General features: G+C 40.4%; 2 protein-coding genes across 3 annotated transcripts in view; both read right to left on the reverse strand.

The window, feature by feature from the left end:
- The window catches only part of VEPH1 (ventricular zone expressed PH domain containing 1), a 246,934-nt gene that overhangs the window by 51,353 nt on the left and 179,401 nt on the right, over positions 1 to 16,180 (reverse strand). The gene's annotated exons all lie outside the window — the stretch shown is intronic.
- Positions 7,127 to 8,432, reverse strand: LOC128592731 (prothymosin alpha-like). Its single transcript, XM_053600826.1, has one exon. The coding sequence runs from the start codon at positions 8,190 to 8,192 to the stop codon at positions 7,857 to 7,859; it is 336 nt and encodes a 111-aa protein (XP_053456801.1). The 5' UTR covers positions 8,193 to 8,432; the 3' UTR covers positions 7,127 to 7,856.

Below are 16,180 nucleotides of genomic sequence, written 5' to 3' on the forward strand. Positions count from 1 at the left end.
AAAAAATAGCCAGGTGTTATGGTGGGCACCTGAAGTCCCAGCAACTTGGGAGGCTGAGGCAAGAGAATCGCCTAAGCCTAGGAGTTGGAGGTTGCTATGAGCTGTGATGCCACAGCACTCTACCACAGGTGACAAAGTGAGACTCTGTCTCTACAAAAAAAAAAAAGAAAAGAAAGAAAGAAAGAAAAATAAAATACTTATAATAGCACTTTGCTCATAGTAAATGTTCAATGAATTATTATAAATTCTTACCAGTTGAGGCACATAGATCTTATCTCCAATTTACACTAAAAGCAGCACTTAGGTTTTTCATATTCATGCCTATTCAACTATGACTCTTATGCCTTTCCAGAATATTTTTATTTTTAAAAAAATATGCCTGCATCTCTGAGGTATTATAAGAATTAATGAAAAACATTTTTTTTTTAGTTCTAAAATATTACAAGGGTACAAATGTTTTTGGTTACATGTATTGATTTTGTTATAGTCGTGCCAGGGTCTAAGGGTGCCCATCACTCAGATGGTGTTTATTGCACCTGTCAGGTAGGTTTCACCCACCTCCTCTCTTTCCCTTTTCTCTGCTTGATTTCCACTGAGTTTTACTGCTCTCTGTGCACCCCCGTGCTCATCAGTAAGTTCCAGTAGCAAGTGCATGTGGTCTTTGTTTTTCCATTCTTTAGATACTTCACTTGGATGATGGTCTCCAGTTTCATCCAAATTGTTGCAAAAGGCATTAATTCATCCTTCCTCATGGCTGAGTAGTATTTCTTACTACTATATATATGTGCCACATTTTAAGAATTCATTTTTTTCAATTTTATTTAACAAGTGTTTAGAATAAAATGTTAATAATTGAAGAAGGTTGTGTGAATCCATTAATGCTGCATGCTGGCTGCTTGTTCTCAAGAGCCCCAGCTTTTCTAGGGTGTTAATTCTCAGTTGAGGGTAACATCAGCAATCTCTAGAAAAGTTGTTACTGACATCAGATGTAGGTCTCACCCTATAAGCCTAACATGGTAAGTTTGTGGTGGACCCTGGCATCTGCATTTTTAAACATGCTCTCTGAAGTTATTCTGATGTACACTGACTGGGAAATTAATCCTATTCCCTTGGGAAGAGATGTGGGGGTGGCTGGCCTGTGCCCACTGACTGGTGTTTGAGGACTTGGTCAGCCTCCATGTGTCTGCTCATTCTTTCCCACAATAGTTTGGTTTCCTGTGACAACATTTATAGTGTGGTCACAAGAGCAAAGTTTTAACCTTTGAAAATCAGAGAAGTTATTATTCCAAATTGTGCGCTCTGAAAAGGAAAGGTGAGGTGTGAAAATCCAACTCAGTTGGGCCTAATTTGAAAGTTTGCAGAAGGCTGGGGCTTGTGGGGAGGGAGTCGGGCCACAGGTGGGAGACAGTAAGCAGAGGCAGCAAGGGCGCTGGCGAGGAAGAACTCACTATCACGACTGACTCTCTAACTGTACGTCCCTGTGTGTTGGGAAGAAACGAATTCCTTCTTGGCTGTTCCTGGCAACTCCGACGATGGGTCTTGTTACTACAAGTGGCTGGAACAAAGTTCTCATGTTCGATTCACTTCAGGAAGAATTTATGAAGAACACTTTCATTTAAGAACTAATAATATGATAGAATATTTGATCTGGTTTAAAGACTCAGATTTTCATACTCATCTAAAAATCATAAAAAATAATGTGACTACAGAATGGTAGTGAATATGGCAATATTTTATGTTAAATAAAACAGTTTATGAGGCCAGGCCAGGTGGCTCACACCATCATCCCTGAGAGGCTTGTAGTGTGACATCTGATTCTCATTGTGTTGTTCCAGGGATGACGACTGAGGCAAAAGGAGCTTTAGAGGTGACTTGCTGTAAGTAGATAATACTAATTTGCTGTGCTCTGAAACCTTGTTCTTATGAGACGTTCAAATTTTAAATTCCTATGTGTATCTCAAGGCGGCTCTCCAGCTTATAGTCCCACCATCGAGCAGGAAGATTTCTTTCTCCACATTATAATAGGAGGACTTTCTAGGCTCTGCATTTTCTGGAAGAATTACTATCCAACATCCTTTCTTATGTGTGAAATAGGCCATGCTTTTGTTGATCCTTACTATGCTGGTCTGATGGCATCAGGAGCTTGTAACAATTTCTGATGACTTCTTAAATGATTGTTGCTTAAGCCATGAGAAAAATCAACTATATTTCTATAGAAATAGTCTGATTTTCTCCATCTTGACTGCCTTTGCCAGAAAGAAACATTCCAGGTTCTGGGAATCAGAGCACCTTTTTAAAGGTACAACTATTTTAATACACTAATCCATGTCAACATTTGGCCGGGATCTAGTTTTATTTAAGAATTGTCATTTTGTTTACCTGTTTACTACTTGGAGTCATTACAGAGAGGGCACAATTGACTCTACCATAGACTTATAAGAAGGCATTACTTTCTGTGATATTGGAAATTTAAATGTCTCCATTCAGTTATTTAACAGATAACGCAGAGAGCTAAGCACTAGTGAAATAATGGTGATCAAAATAGATGTGATAAGTCGAACTTCCCCTCAGTAGAGAAGTGGATAAAATAAACTACGGTCTACTGATACAATGGGAAATTTTATGTATGCTAAAATGAATGAGCTAGCTCGACATATATGCACATATATATATTTAAAAAAATGTAACATTAAGTGGAGAAATCTCATTGCAAAAGATATGTGCACTATGATAACATTTAAGTAAAAATTTAAAATAATAGTATAAAAACTTTCATGGAAATAACACACATCATCCTCAGGAGGATACTATTTTATAAAGGGAAATATTTGAAGCGGATGTGGAAGAAATGTAAACACCTTTTCTGTCTTGTGCTGGGATTTGGTATTATATTTCTGGACTTTTCTGAATTTATGAGCTGTTTTCAAATTTATTAAAAATAAAAGTGAGGCAAAGAACACAGGTCAGGGAAACAGAGACTGGCTGAGGTTAGAATCCATGAGATAGAAAGGTTCTGCATGTTGGGGATGGAGGGCTTTGTACCCTGCAAGTCCCCCATAGAGAAGTCTCCTTATTTTTCCTGTGTGACATTGGCCTTGGCGGTGAAAGTCATTAAGAGCTCATGTCTTCCTGCTGATTTTTGCACTTATTCTTGTCAGAGCTCCCTGTTATGGTTTCTTTTCATCTTGATTTTTAAACTTGGAGACAAAGAATCAAGCATAAAATACAAAGCACTTGAAATAGGTTCTATTTTGTTTTAGGAAGAAAAACAAAGCACGCTAACACCAGGTTCTAAATTAGGGAAGTGTTGCAGAATCAGTGAAATGACAAAGGTGATATTCAGAAACAAGATATTTTCTGAAGAACATAGATTTTGGAGCCATAAGATCCAAATTTGAGCCCTGCCAATGTCATTCATTAGCAGTTTTGGGGAAAATATCTTAATTTTTCAGTGCTTCCAAAGCACTCCTCAAGTTGCAAATTTACCATGATCCTTAAACAGTCTCCTTCAGGGAGATGTCTGCACAGTCAATTCATGGATAACTACACTATTTTGTAAACAGTAAGAAAAGAATAAAAAATAGTTATAATGATGAAGGTAGCAAGATAAGAAGCTCCTTTATGCATATAAGAGCTTTTTTTGTTTTCAAGCTAATAAATTCATATAAATCTTTCTGAAATGAATGACTTAAGAAACACTGATGCTAGGAGCCCAAGAAACATATTTAGTTTTCTAAAATCAAGTAACATATGTATGTATCAGTCTGTCTTTGTTAGTTTGTTGCCAAACCCAGGGGCACTGGATATAATGAGGAGAAAACACAGAGAGATGTAACACAACTAACATTTCAAAGTGGAGGAATGACCTGCACGTTTGATGGGGCCATAATGAGATGCACAAATAAGAATGTGCATGGGTGATGGCGTAACGATGCCGGCCTTGAGGGGTGTAGTGTGATTTATAAATGAGAATGGTAAATGGGGAGGGTGGAAAGTGCAGGTTGTGATAAGAAGCAGAAAGAATACAGCAGCGAGTGTGAATGGAGGAGCTAAGAACACGGCTGGATGAGGATGTGAGGAGATAAAAACAGGATGACATAAAGAAGTTCACAGATGGAGGGGTGTAACGAGCTGTGTGGAAAGGAGGGAACAGTGACAGGCATACAAGGAAGGCTTAATGCTGTGAAGGAAGGAATAGGCCCTGGAAGATGTGAGCACCAATGGGGGAGCAGGGAAAAAGGGACACTGGTGAAGGGATGGGGGAACAAGGTGAGTCCACAGAGCACGCTAATGAGATGCTGGAATGGACAGGTGCAGTGACAGGCACCCGTTTACGGACTAATTAGACACACAGAGAGGACAATGAGGTGCTGGGCCTGCTCAGACACAGACCACAGCAGTCAGGTCAATCTAAACCTGCAAAGGAGAAGACTAAACAGGTCATTTCATCACAGCCGTGAAGGTTTTGAAATGGTAGTTTTGTAGCTGCTGTTGACATGGTACTTACCCTATGCCAGTGACTCTGCCAGGGGTTAAACTAAACACATCATCGCCTTTGACCTTCCTGGCGATCCTCTGAGGGAGGTGGATTGCTTGCCAGTTTATAGATGAGGAGCTCGAGCTGCGTGAGGTTAACTGGCCAGCCTTGGTTCCCAGAGCTGGTTGATGGTGGGGATGTTACACAAGCCAAATGAGCTGGGGTCCAATTGTCCTGGCCCTGTCTTGGTGTTTGCTTAGAGGAGGCTGTAAGACCTCATGCCCCAGGACTACAAGGATCATTTGCCCAGGATGTGGAGTCACAGGCCTGCACCAGCGAGCACCATCTGTGAGACGTGCAAAGGCCCCAGGAATTTGCACTGTTAACAAGCTCTCCAGGGCCACCTGAGTGCACCAAGTCTGGGAACCACTCAGAGAAACCAGCGACAGAGTAGGACATGATCTAAGACTGCCCTCGGCTCTGGTGAAAGATTGTAAAGAAAGGCATTTACCTGCAGCTTGAAAATTTTGCTTTGGTTATAAAGGGGACTGTCATCAATGATTCTGTGGACTGTCATTTAGCGTTTTTTTTTTTTTTAAGGTCTCCTTCTCTTCAGATTGGTCTTCAGTAGGAACCCAAAATTATATTGAATGGATGATAAAAATACAAAATACATTGAAAATAATTAGATTCTAGGAAATGTTTGTTTACTGAATTAAAAAATACTAAAAAGCTATTTAAAGAGATGTGAGGAGATGAAAACAGGATGACATAATGAAGTTCACAGATGGAGGGGTGTAACGAGCTGCGTGGAAAAAAGTGGCTTACCACTGACAGGCATACCAGGAAGGCTTAGTGCTATGAATGAAGGAATAGGCACATTGAACCTAAGCAACTAAATAGTCTAGAGATAGACTAAATACTCTATTTCTAGAATCTCTGAGGGGAAGAAGGGAATGTGTCCTTATAACCAAAAGTTTGCCAATACACATGTGGCTTCCAGGGTTCTAAAATTAAACAAAAACACTCCCACTGTGTGCTCTCTTTCTTTCTCTCTCTAGCACTCGGATATCTAAATTGATATGATTTTTAGGTAAAAACAAGAATTTTTATATTTTGAAATGGATTTCAAACCTGGATGATTACTCCTATTTTAGCAATGCAGCTTCTGCTTAAAAGCTTTTTGAAGTCTCTTTTGAAATTGTTTTCAGAGTATCCTAAATCTTCATGAGCCACACAAGAAAACAAGCTTTCATTACTTTAGTGAGACACAGCTCCTAACCTGGAAACATATTACTCGGTTTGAGCAATATTCTTTTATAATATACCTGTGCCCAGATACATTTTGGGCTATTTGTGAAAAGAAAACTCATTCCCAAAAGATGAAATCTTTGTTATAACTGAGAATATAGTGACAAAACCTTTCGGAAATAACTGCTCTGCCCCAGGCCCCGGGAGGTGCTGGGAACGCAGATGACAGCGGGAGGGCCCTGATCCCACAGTCTCCAGGAGGCACAAAGATGTTAATACCAAACTATTTTGTGGCTGGGTTTGCTGACTGTTATCACTGACATATGCATGAAAGGTCATGGGAAGGTGGCCGAGGTGATCACTTATTTTGTTTGGAGGGGTCTTGCCCAGGAAGTGCAGTACACAGTACACAGTGGCTCACTGAGCTCTTACCGTGTGCCAGCCACCGTTCCAAAGAGTTTACACGTGTCATGTCTTTTAAATCTCACAACATCCCTGTGAAGTGGGTACTAGCATTTTCTGTACTTTGCAGGTAAAGAAGAGGTGCAGAGGAGTTGGATAACAGAGCTGGTAAGTAAGTGGTGGAGGCAGGATTCAAACCCAGATCCCGAGTCTTCAGCTACCACACTTCTGTGTGGCATGAATAGAGGTGCCCCTTACTCTGATAATTTGGTGCCCAGGGTTTGTAGGCATTCATATGATATCCACAAGAGTGGCAAGTGGGAAAAGAAAATATTTTACTCATGCACTGATTACTTAAGAAAAGAACTATCAGATTGGAACAGACACTTCAGAGGGGCTGCATACCTCTGTTCCCCCAGGAATAGAGTTATTCCGTTAACTATTTTCTAAGGTCTTTTTAAAAAATTTCCTTGACTGATGCAGAACATCTGGCTGACTGTGAAGGAATGTTCCTGACAGTAGTAAAATTCACAGGGTTCATTATAGGACAGCCGGGCTTGTGAAACATAAAGGGAATAAAATACATGTGATAAACCAGGATTTCAACTAAACTGAGAAAACATTTCTATGCCAATTTAAATTTGTTCGAAAAGCATATGTACAGCCTATGTATGTGTGGATGGTGGTTATGGAGGCATGAATATTATATACTAGTTAACGAAGTGTAAGGGTAATAACTTCTGGGGGGAGAGGATTCGAAAGCAAGGACTATGAAACAAAGACCAATATATAACAATTACATCTGTTTTTTTTTTTTTTTTGGAGACTATCTCACTTTGTCATCCTTGGTGGAGTGCCATGGCATCATAACTCACAGCAACCTCCAACTCTTGGGTTCAAGTTGATTCTCTTGCATCTTGCCTCAGCCTCCCAAGTAGCTGGGACTACTGGTACCGGCCACAATGACCAGCTATTTTTCTTTTCTTTCTTTCTTTCTTTTTTTTTTTTTTTAGAACAACTCAGCAAAATAAAATTCCAGTTTATTGTTGGACAACATTGTTTCACCCATATATCAAACAGGCCAAAAATAAATAAATAAATAAGTAAACAGCAACTTCATAGACAAAAAAAAAAAAGAAAAAAAAAGAAACCTTTTATCTTTGGCCTTTTTAACCATCTCATACAAACCAACTACTTATAGTACAGCTAAGTACATACACAAAAAAAGTTACTGGAATGCTCGGAATAAGATTGTTTTTTTGTTGTTGTTTTTGCTTTTTTTACAAGGTTTTTTTTCTCCTTTGAGATTATAATGAACCTGGTCACACCACAAGTAAAGTCAGAGTCAGAAGTAGGACAGAGACCCCTCTGAAGGCTGGTGTGATCATCTGAGATCATTAAAAATGGCTGACCCTAACAATATGTACAAAAATATAAAATGCAAATAAAAAATACAAACACATTTCCTTTTTAAAGTACTTTTAAGAAAAAAAGCAGGGCCTTGGAAGTTTTGGTTCTTTTTTCCTCCCTTGTTGCAAATTCTCATGGTTTTGGTTGGGTAGTGAAGAGCACATGTCATCTGCGGGTGGCGCTGCCTGCGGTGGCCGGGCGGGCAGGCCTCTCCACTCCAAGGTGACCACTTTTAGATTCTGAGACCGGACGTGGAGGGTGAATAGGTCACGGTGGCCTTTTTTTTTTTTAAGTTTAACTTTCCCTTTTTTGCTGTCTAGTCATCCTCCTCCGTCTTCTGCTTCTTGGTATCAACATCCTCATCCTCATCATCTTCAGCTGCCCGTTTGCCCGTGGTGGCCTCGGCTTCCTCATCTTCATCTCCATCCTCCTCTTCACCATCACCTCCCTCCTCCTCTTCCTCTTCGTCCCCACCTTCTTCCTCTTCTTCATCGACCTCATTGTCAGCCTCCTGCTCCCCATTTTCCTCATTCTCAGCATTCCCATTAGCAGGGGCGTCTCTTCCATTCTCTGCCTCGTCCACACCTTCCTTCTTCTCCTCTAAGTCCTTGGTGGTGACCTCGGAGCTGGTGTCCACCGCTGTGTCTGACATGGTGGGGCACGTCGGTGATCCGATGCGGGGGATGGAAAAGAAAGCCAGAGTTCGGGGACCCTGGCGATAAAGCTGCCAGAGTCCGCAGCGGCGGAGGTGGTTGCGACGAGGAGGAAGCCGGACCCACGAACAATGCAAAGATGGCTTTTCAGAGCCACCAGTCAGCTATTTTTATTTTCTTTTGCGGTTTTCTTTTTTTGGCCGGGGCTGAGTTTGAACCTGCCACCTCTGGCATATGGGGCCGGCGCCCTACTCCTTTGCACCACAGGCACTGCTCCGACTGGCTATTTTTAGAGACAGAGTCTCGCTCTTGCTCAGGCTGGTCTCAAACTTGTGAGCTCAGGCAATCCACCCATCTCGGCCTCCCAAAGTGCTGGGATTACAGGTGTGAGCCACTGCATTCAGCCTGTTTTTTAATGGTCACTAGAACTGTCACTTAGGTTCAATGTGCTTACAAAATCACTGCAATTACTTAATAAAATGGGCTGTGTGTACAGAATTATTTAAATGGAAGGCCTTGATGTGTAGCTATTAAGTAAAAGACATGAATCCAAGTAAAAGCAGAGATATTATTCAGAGAGGTGAAGTTTAGAATTTGGCTGGACTTCCAAACTCAGTGGTCCTAAAGCATCAATAAAAGCCAAGCTTATAAAACTCTACAGGCCACGTGGTTTCTCTCAAGGCCCTTTCACCTGTGAACCCTCCTCTACGTTAGTCACTTGAATCACAGATGAACTATTATGTGGCTAGGATGGAGTGTGATTCCAACGACAATACATAAACTGACATAAACGATCTTGTGCTTAAGCTGAAACCCTCCCGGCATTACCCAGCACTCCACAGATCACGCCGTAGACACACCCATGGCCAGTTAACCTCGCCCCACCTCTGTGGTTGTTGTCTGTCTCCCCAGACCTTGGCTGTCTGTGTGGCAGACGCTCTTGTGCTGTTGTTCCCAGGGGAATAGGAGAGGGGGTGTCGGGGCTGGGAGGGGAAGCAGAGGGTTCCTGTGAAAGAAACTCTGCACAAACCCATCAGCTTCACCCCTCGGAAAATGACCTGGTTTTCTTCTGGGCTCCAAAGACCATCTTTCTGTCTCCCCCGTTGGTTTTCCTATGTACAGATGCTTCTTTTTCAGAATTGTACATGTTTCTTTTGTCTTCATCCTTACCCTTCACCTACTTGAAAACAGCTCGCCCCTATCTTGAATCCTTTCACCATTTCATTACCACTCACCCAAAAGATAAAAAGCCAAGCCTGGTTGAACTCCATCACAGTCCTGAACAGCTGGTCATGCCAGAGAAAATCAGATCCTGCTTTACTTTAGATCCATGCTGTCAGCCCAGGCGGACGCTGCCCTTGGCCCGCAGCCCTGCGTGTTTCTCTGGGAAGCTCCCGGCTCCTTCCTCTGATGCTTTCATCTCGGACCTTCTCCTTCCTCAGATTTCCCACCATCCCTCGCTCCCTCCTCTCTTTCTGGTGAAGCTGAGGGCTTGACCTCTCATTTCACTGAAAAACTACGAAAAGCCATAAAAAAACCCACACACACAATCATCTTTCCACCAACCAATCTGTGAATTGATCTGGCTCTTTGGGAGTCATCTTTTCTCTCACCTGCCCCGTCAGTCCCATTTTCTCTATTGCATCATTCCAGCAACTGACAAGCATGCTGTCAAGGCTTCCATTTGTAACTGTCTGCATAGTCCCTCTATTCCCAACCCGCTCTGCACCAAACTTCTGTTTTTTTTGAGACAGAGTCTCACTATGTCACCCTGGGTAGAGTGCTGTGGCGTCACAGCTCACAGCAACCTCAAACTCTTGGGCTTAAGCGATTCTCTTGCCTCAGCCTCCCTAGTAGCTGGGACTACAGGTGCCTGCCACAACACCCGACTATTTTTTTGTTCCAGTTGTCATTGTTGTTTAGCAGGCCCAGGCCGGGTTCGAACCTGCCACCCTCGGTGCAGGTGGGCGGTGCCATAACCCCTGTCTTCCGGGCGCCGAGCCTGCACCGCTAGGCTTCCTGTTTCCTTCTTTCCTCCTGTGCCTCCATGTACTCCTTCCTAGACCTTGCCCTTAAACCTCTTTCAGGTTGCCCAGTTGGGTGGACGTGTATCTTGATCTGGCTGCTGGATTCCGTGTGATTTCTCTCTCTCTCCTTCTTGGTCTCTCTCTTGTTATCTGTGACTTCTGCCCTTCCTGAATTTGTCTCAGCTACTCTCCGGACTCAGTCCTGAACCTTTTTCTTCTCTATACTCTCTTTCTAGATTGCGTCAGGGTTCCCACGGTTTTCATCACTTGTCTGCTGCCGATGTCTTCATCTGTATCTCTGGCCTTAATCACCCCACATTTCATATCCAACTGCCTGCGGGGCAACTCCACAGTGCAGCTCTTCGGCATTTAGCACTTAGGGTGTCTGAGAGCCTTGCTGCCCAGCCCCTGCCCATCCGCTTGCCCATCCCTGGAGCTAATTTTCTCCCAGTTTCACCTGCCTTAATGAGTGGCACCACCATGCTAGAAACTTGTCATCAGCAAGTTCCCTTCCTCACTTCGCCTCACCCTCACACCCCATCCATTCACTATTCATCACCTTTACCTCCAATGTTTATATTGAATGTGTCACTTACTTCTATCCCTACCAGGACCACCCTGTTCAAGCTACTCTCTTCCCTCATGGGGATTAGCAATATCTTCTGTGTGATCTCCCTAATTCCACCCTTTCCCTTTCAGATTTAGTCTTGAGTGATTTTTTTGAAAGCAAGTTGGGTACAATGGACAGAAAGTTTTTTTCCCCCAAGTCCCAAATTCCTTTGTGGAAGTCTTAACTCCCAAGGTGATGGTGTTGGAAACTGAGGCTTTTGGGAAGTGATTAGGTCTTGGAGACGGAGCCCCTATGAGTGGGATTAGTGCCCTTTCCAAAAGAGACCCGAGAGAGACCACTTGTCCCTTCTACCACACGAGGACACAGGGAGAAGGAGCTATGAGCCAGAAGTCGGCCCTCGCCAGATACCAAACCTGCCTTGATCTTGGACTTCCTACCCTCCACAACTGTGAAAAATAAATTTCTGTTGTTTATGAGCTGCCCAGTTAATGGCATTTTGTTACAGCAGCCCAAATGCACTAAGGCCCTGGGTGATGTCTGCTCTCTCTTCAGAGCTCTTCAGTGACTTCCCGGGCACTGCAGTAACATCTTTCCTCCTGGCCGTGCCCTGCAGGCTGGCAGTGAATTCTCCCCAGCTAACCCGCAGCTTCGTTCACCAGCTCCACGCTGGTCCTTTCACTTCTTCCAGTTCTGTGAAAGGAGGAACGTGCTTACTGCTGGAGCCACATGATCCAGGAGGAAGAAAATTGAGAATATTCACTTTTATTTTTCATCTCATCCTTTAAAATTTCTGAGTATGTTTTATAATGAAAACTCAAGTGTATAAACAATGCATGCATACGGTTTGTAAGTAAGTCTATATACATGTATTAAAGGTGCTTGCTCAAAATCTTTTTGATAGAACGCATGCTTCACCTTTGGAGGAGAATGCTCTAACACAGCAAAGTTTTTCCCTCTCTCTAGTCTTCCTTTTGTGTTGTTCTTATTTTTTGGTCTAAAGGCCTTAGTGCAAGTTATTTTCTTTACCAGGAAAATTCATCTGACATCTGTCTGCTCAGAGAAGCGTTCCTTGACCCTGTAATAAATGCTCACTGTCTTCAGGCATTTTATATTTTTTATAGTATTTATCGGCATGGGATTTTGTACTCATTTCTTAGTACAGCTTGTTTCCCTCAAGGCAGAGACTACAGTTGATTATGTGCAGTCTCTGCACAGGGGTTGGCCTAGAGCAGACATTCACATAATACATTTTTGACCGAATGAATTAGTTTAGAGTCATATTTACCATAATTTCACTGTGATTCTTTTGGTCACTTCCATGTTATTGCTCATGTAATTCTTCTTATGCAGAACGATTTTTCTTTTTCAGTTTCAAAGGAAGCCCAAACTCTGTAATTTCCACCCTCTTCCCAAGCAGTTCCCTCCCTGAGTGTCTCTTTCCTTGCTTCTGCTCTGTCCTCTTCGCCCCCAGTTCCTGCAACGGTTTGCAGTGTTGGTGTAGTTTCCCCTTGATCCCTGGATTAACCCGTTGGCCTGGCTTCTTTGGTAGATTTTTATTTGCACCTTCTTTTTTTTTAATCTCTTTTGCCTACTTAGATAATGCCTATCAGATTTTCCTGGTTCTGAGCTCATAGCCTAAATCTGGGTTTCTAAAATCCCCACTCCCATCTAGCTGGCTCTGAAAGGCAGGTTCTCTCAAGCATGGATTCACATCGCTGTCCCTGGAGGTGCACATTGTTCAGCTCCTGTTTCCATCACACATGTAGACCGAAGTCTCTCGTGCAACTTTGAACTGTTATATCCTATTTATTAATAATCCCACTTTTTATTTACTTACTTATGCATTTATTTATTCAAGCACGTTAATACTTTAACTCAAAACTCAAAATCTAAGCTTTTGGGAGCATCAGAAGTTCTCCTGTATTCCACCTGGAATTGGTGCCTCGATTCAGCCACTTACCCTGGGAACTGTCAAATGTGTTTGTAGCAATGTGGACTGACAATAAATGTACAAGTGTTAGCCAGATGGGTACATTTTATTTCAGCTGTCAATTTAATTTAATTTTTGGTGTTCCCATAATGGGCATAGTTCTGAGACCTCATTTCTATGGCACGTGGAATTTCCCATGCCCTGTGAACTGGAACTTGCATGTCAATAAAAGGCACTTTCTCTCTCAAGTCCTGGCCCTTCTGCCATCCTCAGTCAACTGTCAGCTGTCTGCCCTCTGACAGTCAGAGCTCCTCTCCCTCTGAAAGGAGCGTATATCCTGGAATGGAATTATTAATTCCATTAATTATTCATAGTAATAGTAATCTCTAGTTGCTCCTTGGAGGTCCTTCTCATTTCTTCAGTATATCTCCTGGTTTTGCATTCTCTTTCTAAAATCCTTATTTTGTAATGGAATTTGATTATCTCAGGAATTTTCTTTATGTAAACTGCTCATTTACATAAAACAATATAACTTTAATTAATATTTTTTCCTTGATTGTAAAAGTAAAACATAGAGAAAAATTAGAAAATGCTACTCCCATCAGCCAGAGCTAACCACTGTAAATATTTTGGTATATTTTCTTTTGGTTGTTTTAATAGGCAATCTTCCAAATAAAATTATTTACATATAATAATTTTGTATCCTGAAATATAGAATTTACCATAAGTATGTCTCATGTCATTAAACATTTCTCATAAACATGGCTTTTTATGGTTTTAAGTATTCTTTTATATGGAGGAATAATACTTTCATTCTCCCATCTTAGACATTGCTGTTTACAAATCACTCTGCAATATTTTTTTGTGTGTGTATCTTAAATTTTGTACATTTCAGATTATGTCTTTAGAACAGATTCCTAGAAGTGGAATGACTGTGTGAAAGGAAATGAACATTTTTAAGACTCTTGACCTGCATTGCTAAATCGCTTTTTAGCAATGTTGAAATAATTTACACTCTAACCAGAAATGTGTGAAAGTGTCTAAACTCTCTTGCTGTAGATTATTGATTTTTAAAAATGGGTTAAAAGGGGTACCTTGCATTGTAACTTTGACTACTTTGACTACTAACGAGGCTGAATATTTTTTTAGGCTGAGTCTCTTCTAAGTTTTGCTCATCTTCTTGGCTCACTGATTATTGATTTGCATGAACTTACAGTTGTATCTTAAGGATATCAAACTTTATAACCATGCTTGTTCCAGATGTTTTTATTTTAAATTAATGTGTATGATAGGTTTGGTTTTTTATAAACTTCATATTTTTATATAGTCAAATCTACCAGTTCTCTACTCTGTGACATTAATTAAAGGCTTAATTAAATTTGAAAAAAAAGAGAAACAGTATGTACATAGGATAAGTTAACAAGTACTCATGTACCTGGCAGCCAAACTTAACAAATGCTAATGGTTTGCTTCTGATTATTTAAAAAGAAAAATTACAGATGAAATTGAGATCTTCTTAATTCCTTTCTCGAGTAACATTTTTTTCCCTTCCTTTTCCCACTTTCTTCTTACCCAAAGGCAGCCCCATGATGTATTTGGTATTATAAAGCCTAGCACTGCTTGATGTTTTTAAACATTCATATCCCCACTTCAGCATTAACCAGCCAAAGGTCAACCAGCTGTCTGATACTGCATGTGTCCCTTCTCCTCTCTGAGCCTAGGTGTCTTTGCAATAAAATGCAGTCAACTTAAAAAAATTATGTAATAAAATTTAAGCTATTGTAGTATTCATATCATAGTTGTTCAGCTTGCTTATTAAAGCTCAATATTATTACATTTTTCAAGATTTATTTCATGATATCACATACAGGTCTAACTGAGTTACTGTAACTCCCTGTATGGCACGAGCATAGGGTGTCTCAAATGTTGCAAATGTACAAAATTGTACAAAGAGGCGGCAAACACATACAGAAGATTTTGTAAACATCTTGTACAATTTTATAATGAATATTTTGTAAATAAAGGCACATTTAGCTACAATTTCCCATTTTCCCTACGTGCGGTGACTTTATGGGCGACCTTTGGGATACCTTATATATCAGCATTTTTCTCCATTCCTCTCCTGATGGCCATTTGTATTGGTGCTAATTATTTGCTTCAAACAATGCTGCAGTTAGTATATCTGAACATGTGTCCTGGTGCACATATTAAGAATTTTATCTAGAAGTAGAATTGCAGGATAACAGGGCACATAAGTGTATTAAGATAATATAACCAGCAATTGCCAGATTGTCACGTGTGGAAGGCTGTAAATGGGAATTTGTCTTTGACTTTGTCTAGGATGGAACATTTTTGTATGTTATATTGAAAAACTTCTTTGTGCTTCAGCATTCTTCTGATAAGCTTTAAATGGAATTAAGACTCCTGGAAAGCTAGCATTATTACTCACCAATCTCGACGGTCAGCTAGCTGTGATTCATGAGTGTGTGTGTGTGTGTGTGCGCGCGCATGTATATATATATATATATATATATATAAAATATAGTATATATTATTTCTTAAGTGCTTTTTTCCTAAGCAGGATACCTGTTTTATTTCCGTCAATAGTATATGAACATTCCCAATTTTTCCCACATCTTCGCTAAGACTTATATTATCACTTCTTTTCCTCGCCCGTCTCATCATTGTTTTAAATATTCTTTTATATGGATGAATAATAATTTTATTCTCCCATCTTACACTTTGCAGTGTTTACAAATCACTCTGAAATACTTTTCTTTTTGCATGTATTAAGTTTTCTACATTGCACACTATAACATTTAAAACATATGACAGTTAAAAAAATTTAAATCAATTACTTCAATGATTTTTAATAAATCTGAACCTCTTGTTCTATGTGTTTTGGCCATTTGAGTTTTCTCTTCAGTGAATTTTCTGAAAGAAAATATTTGAAATATGTACAGCGGACACAAAAATTTACTTGTCAACCAAGATGAGACACCCTAAGAGAAAAATGGAAAAGAACAGAAAATTCACGAACTTAAGATACATGCAAAAAAAGAGAAAGTTTCTCAAAGTCACAGAGCAGTGAGAAGAAATAATAATTGAATGAGCACAGGTTCATAAGACCCGAACGTGCCAGGTTCCTAAGTGGGAATAATGAATATTACAAAGGTGTTAGGATTTCCTTAGCCAATTAGCAGGTTAACTGGGTTCTAACTTAAATTCTAGCAGGATAATTTTTGATACTTTCTGAAGTGACAGTAAAATATAACCAGAAAACTGGAGAAGTGAAACTAGTTTGTAAATTTTCAAAAGAAAATGAAATAAAATAAAGCATTCCTATAATTAAATCATTCTAATTTTATGGAAAGAGTTAATATGCAGATAAATAGAACAGACTGGTCCAAAAACCACACAAATATAACTAATACATACACATAATCAGTTAATGTGTAT

The sequence above is a fragment of the Nycticebus coucang genome, chromosome 8, assembly GCF_027406575.1.
Source record: "Nycticebus coucang isolate mNycCou1 chromosome 8, mNycCou1.pri, whole genome shotgun sequence".
NCBI lineage: Eukaryota > Metazoa > Chordata > Mammalia > Primates > Lorisidae > Nycticebus > Nycticebus coucang.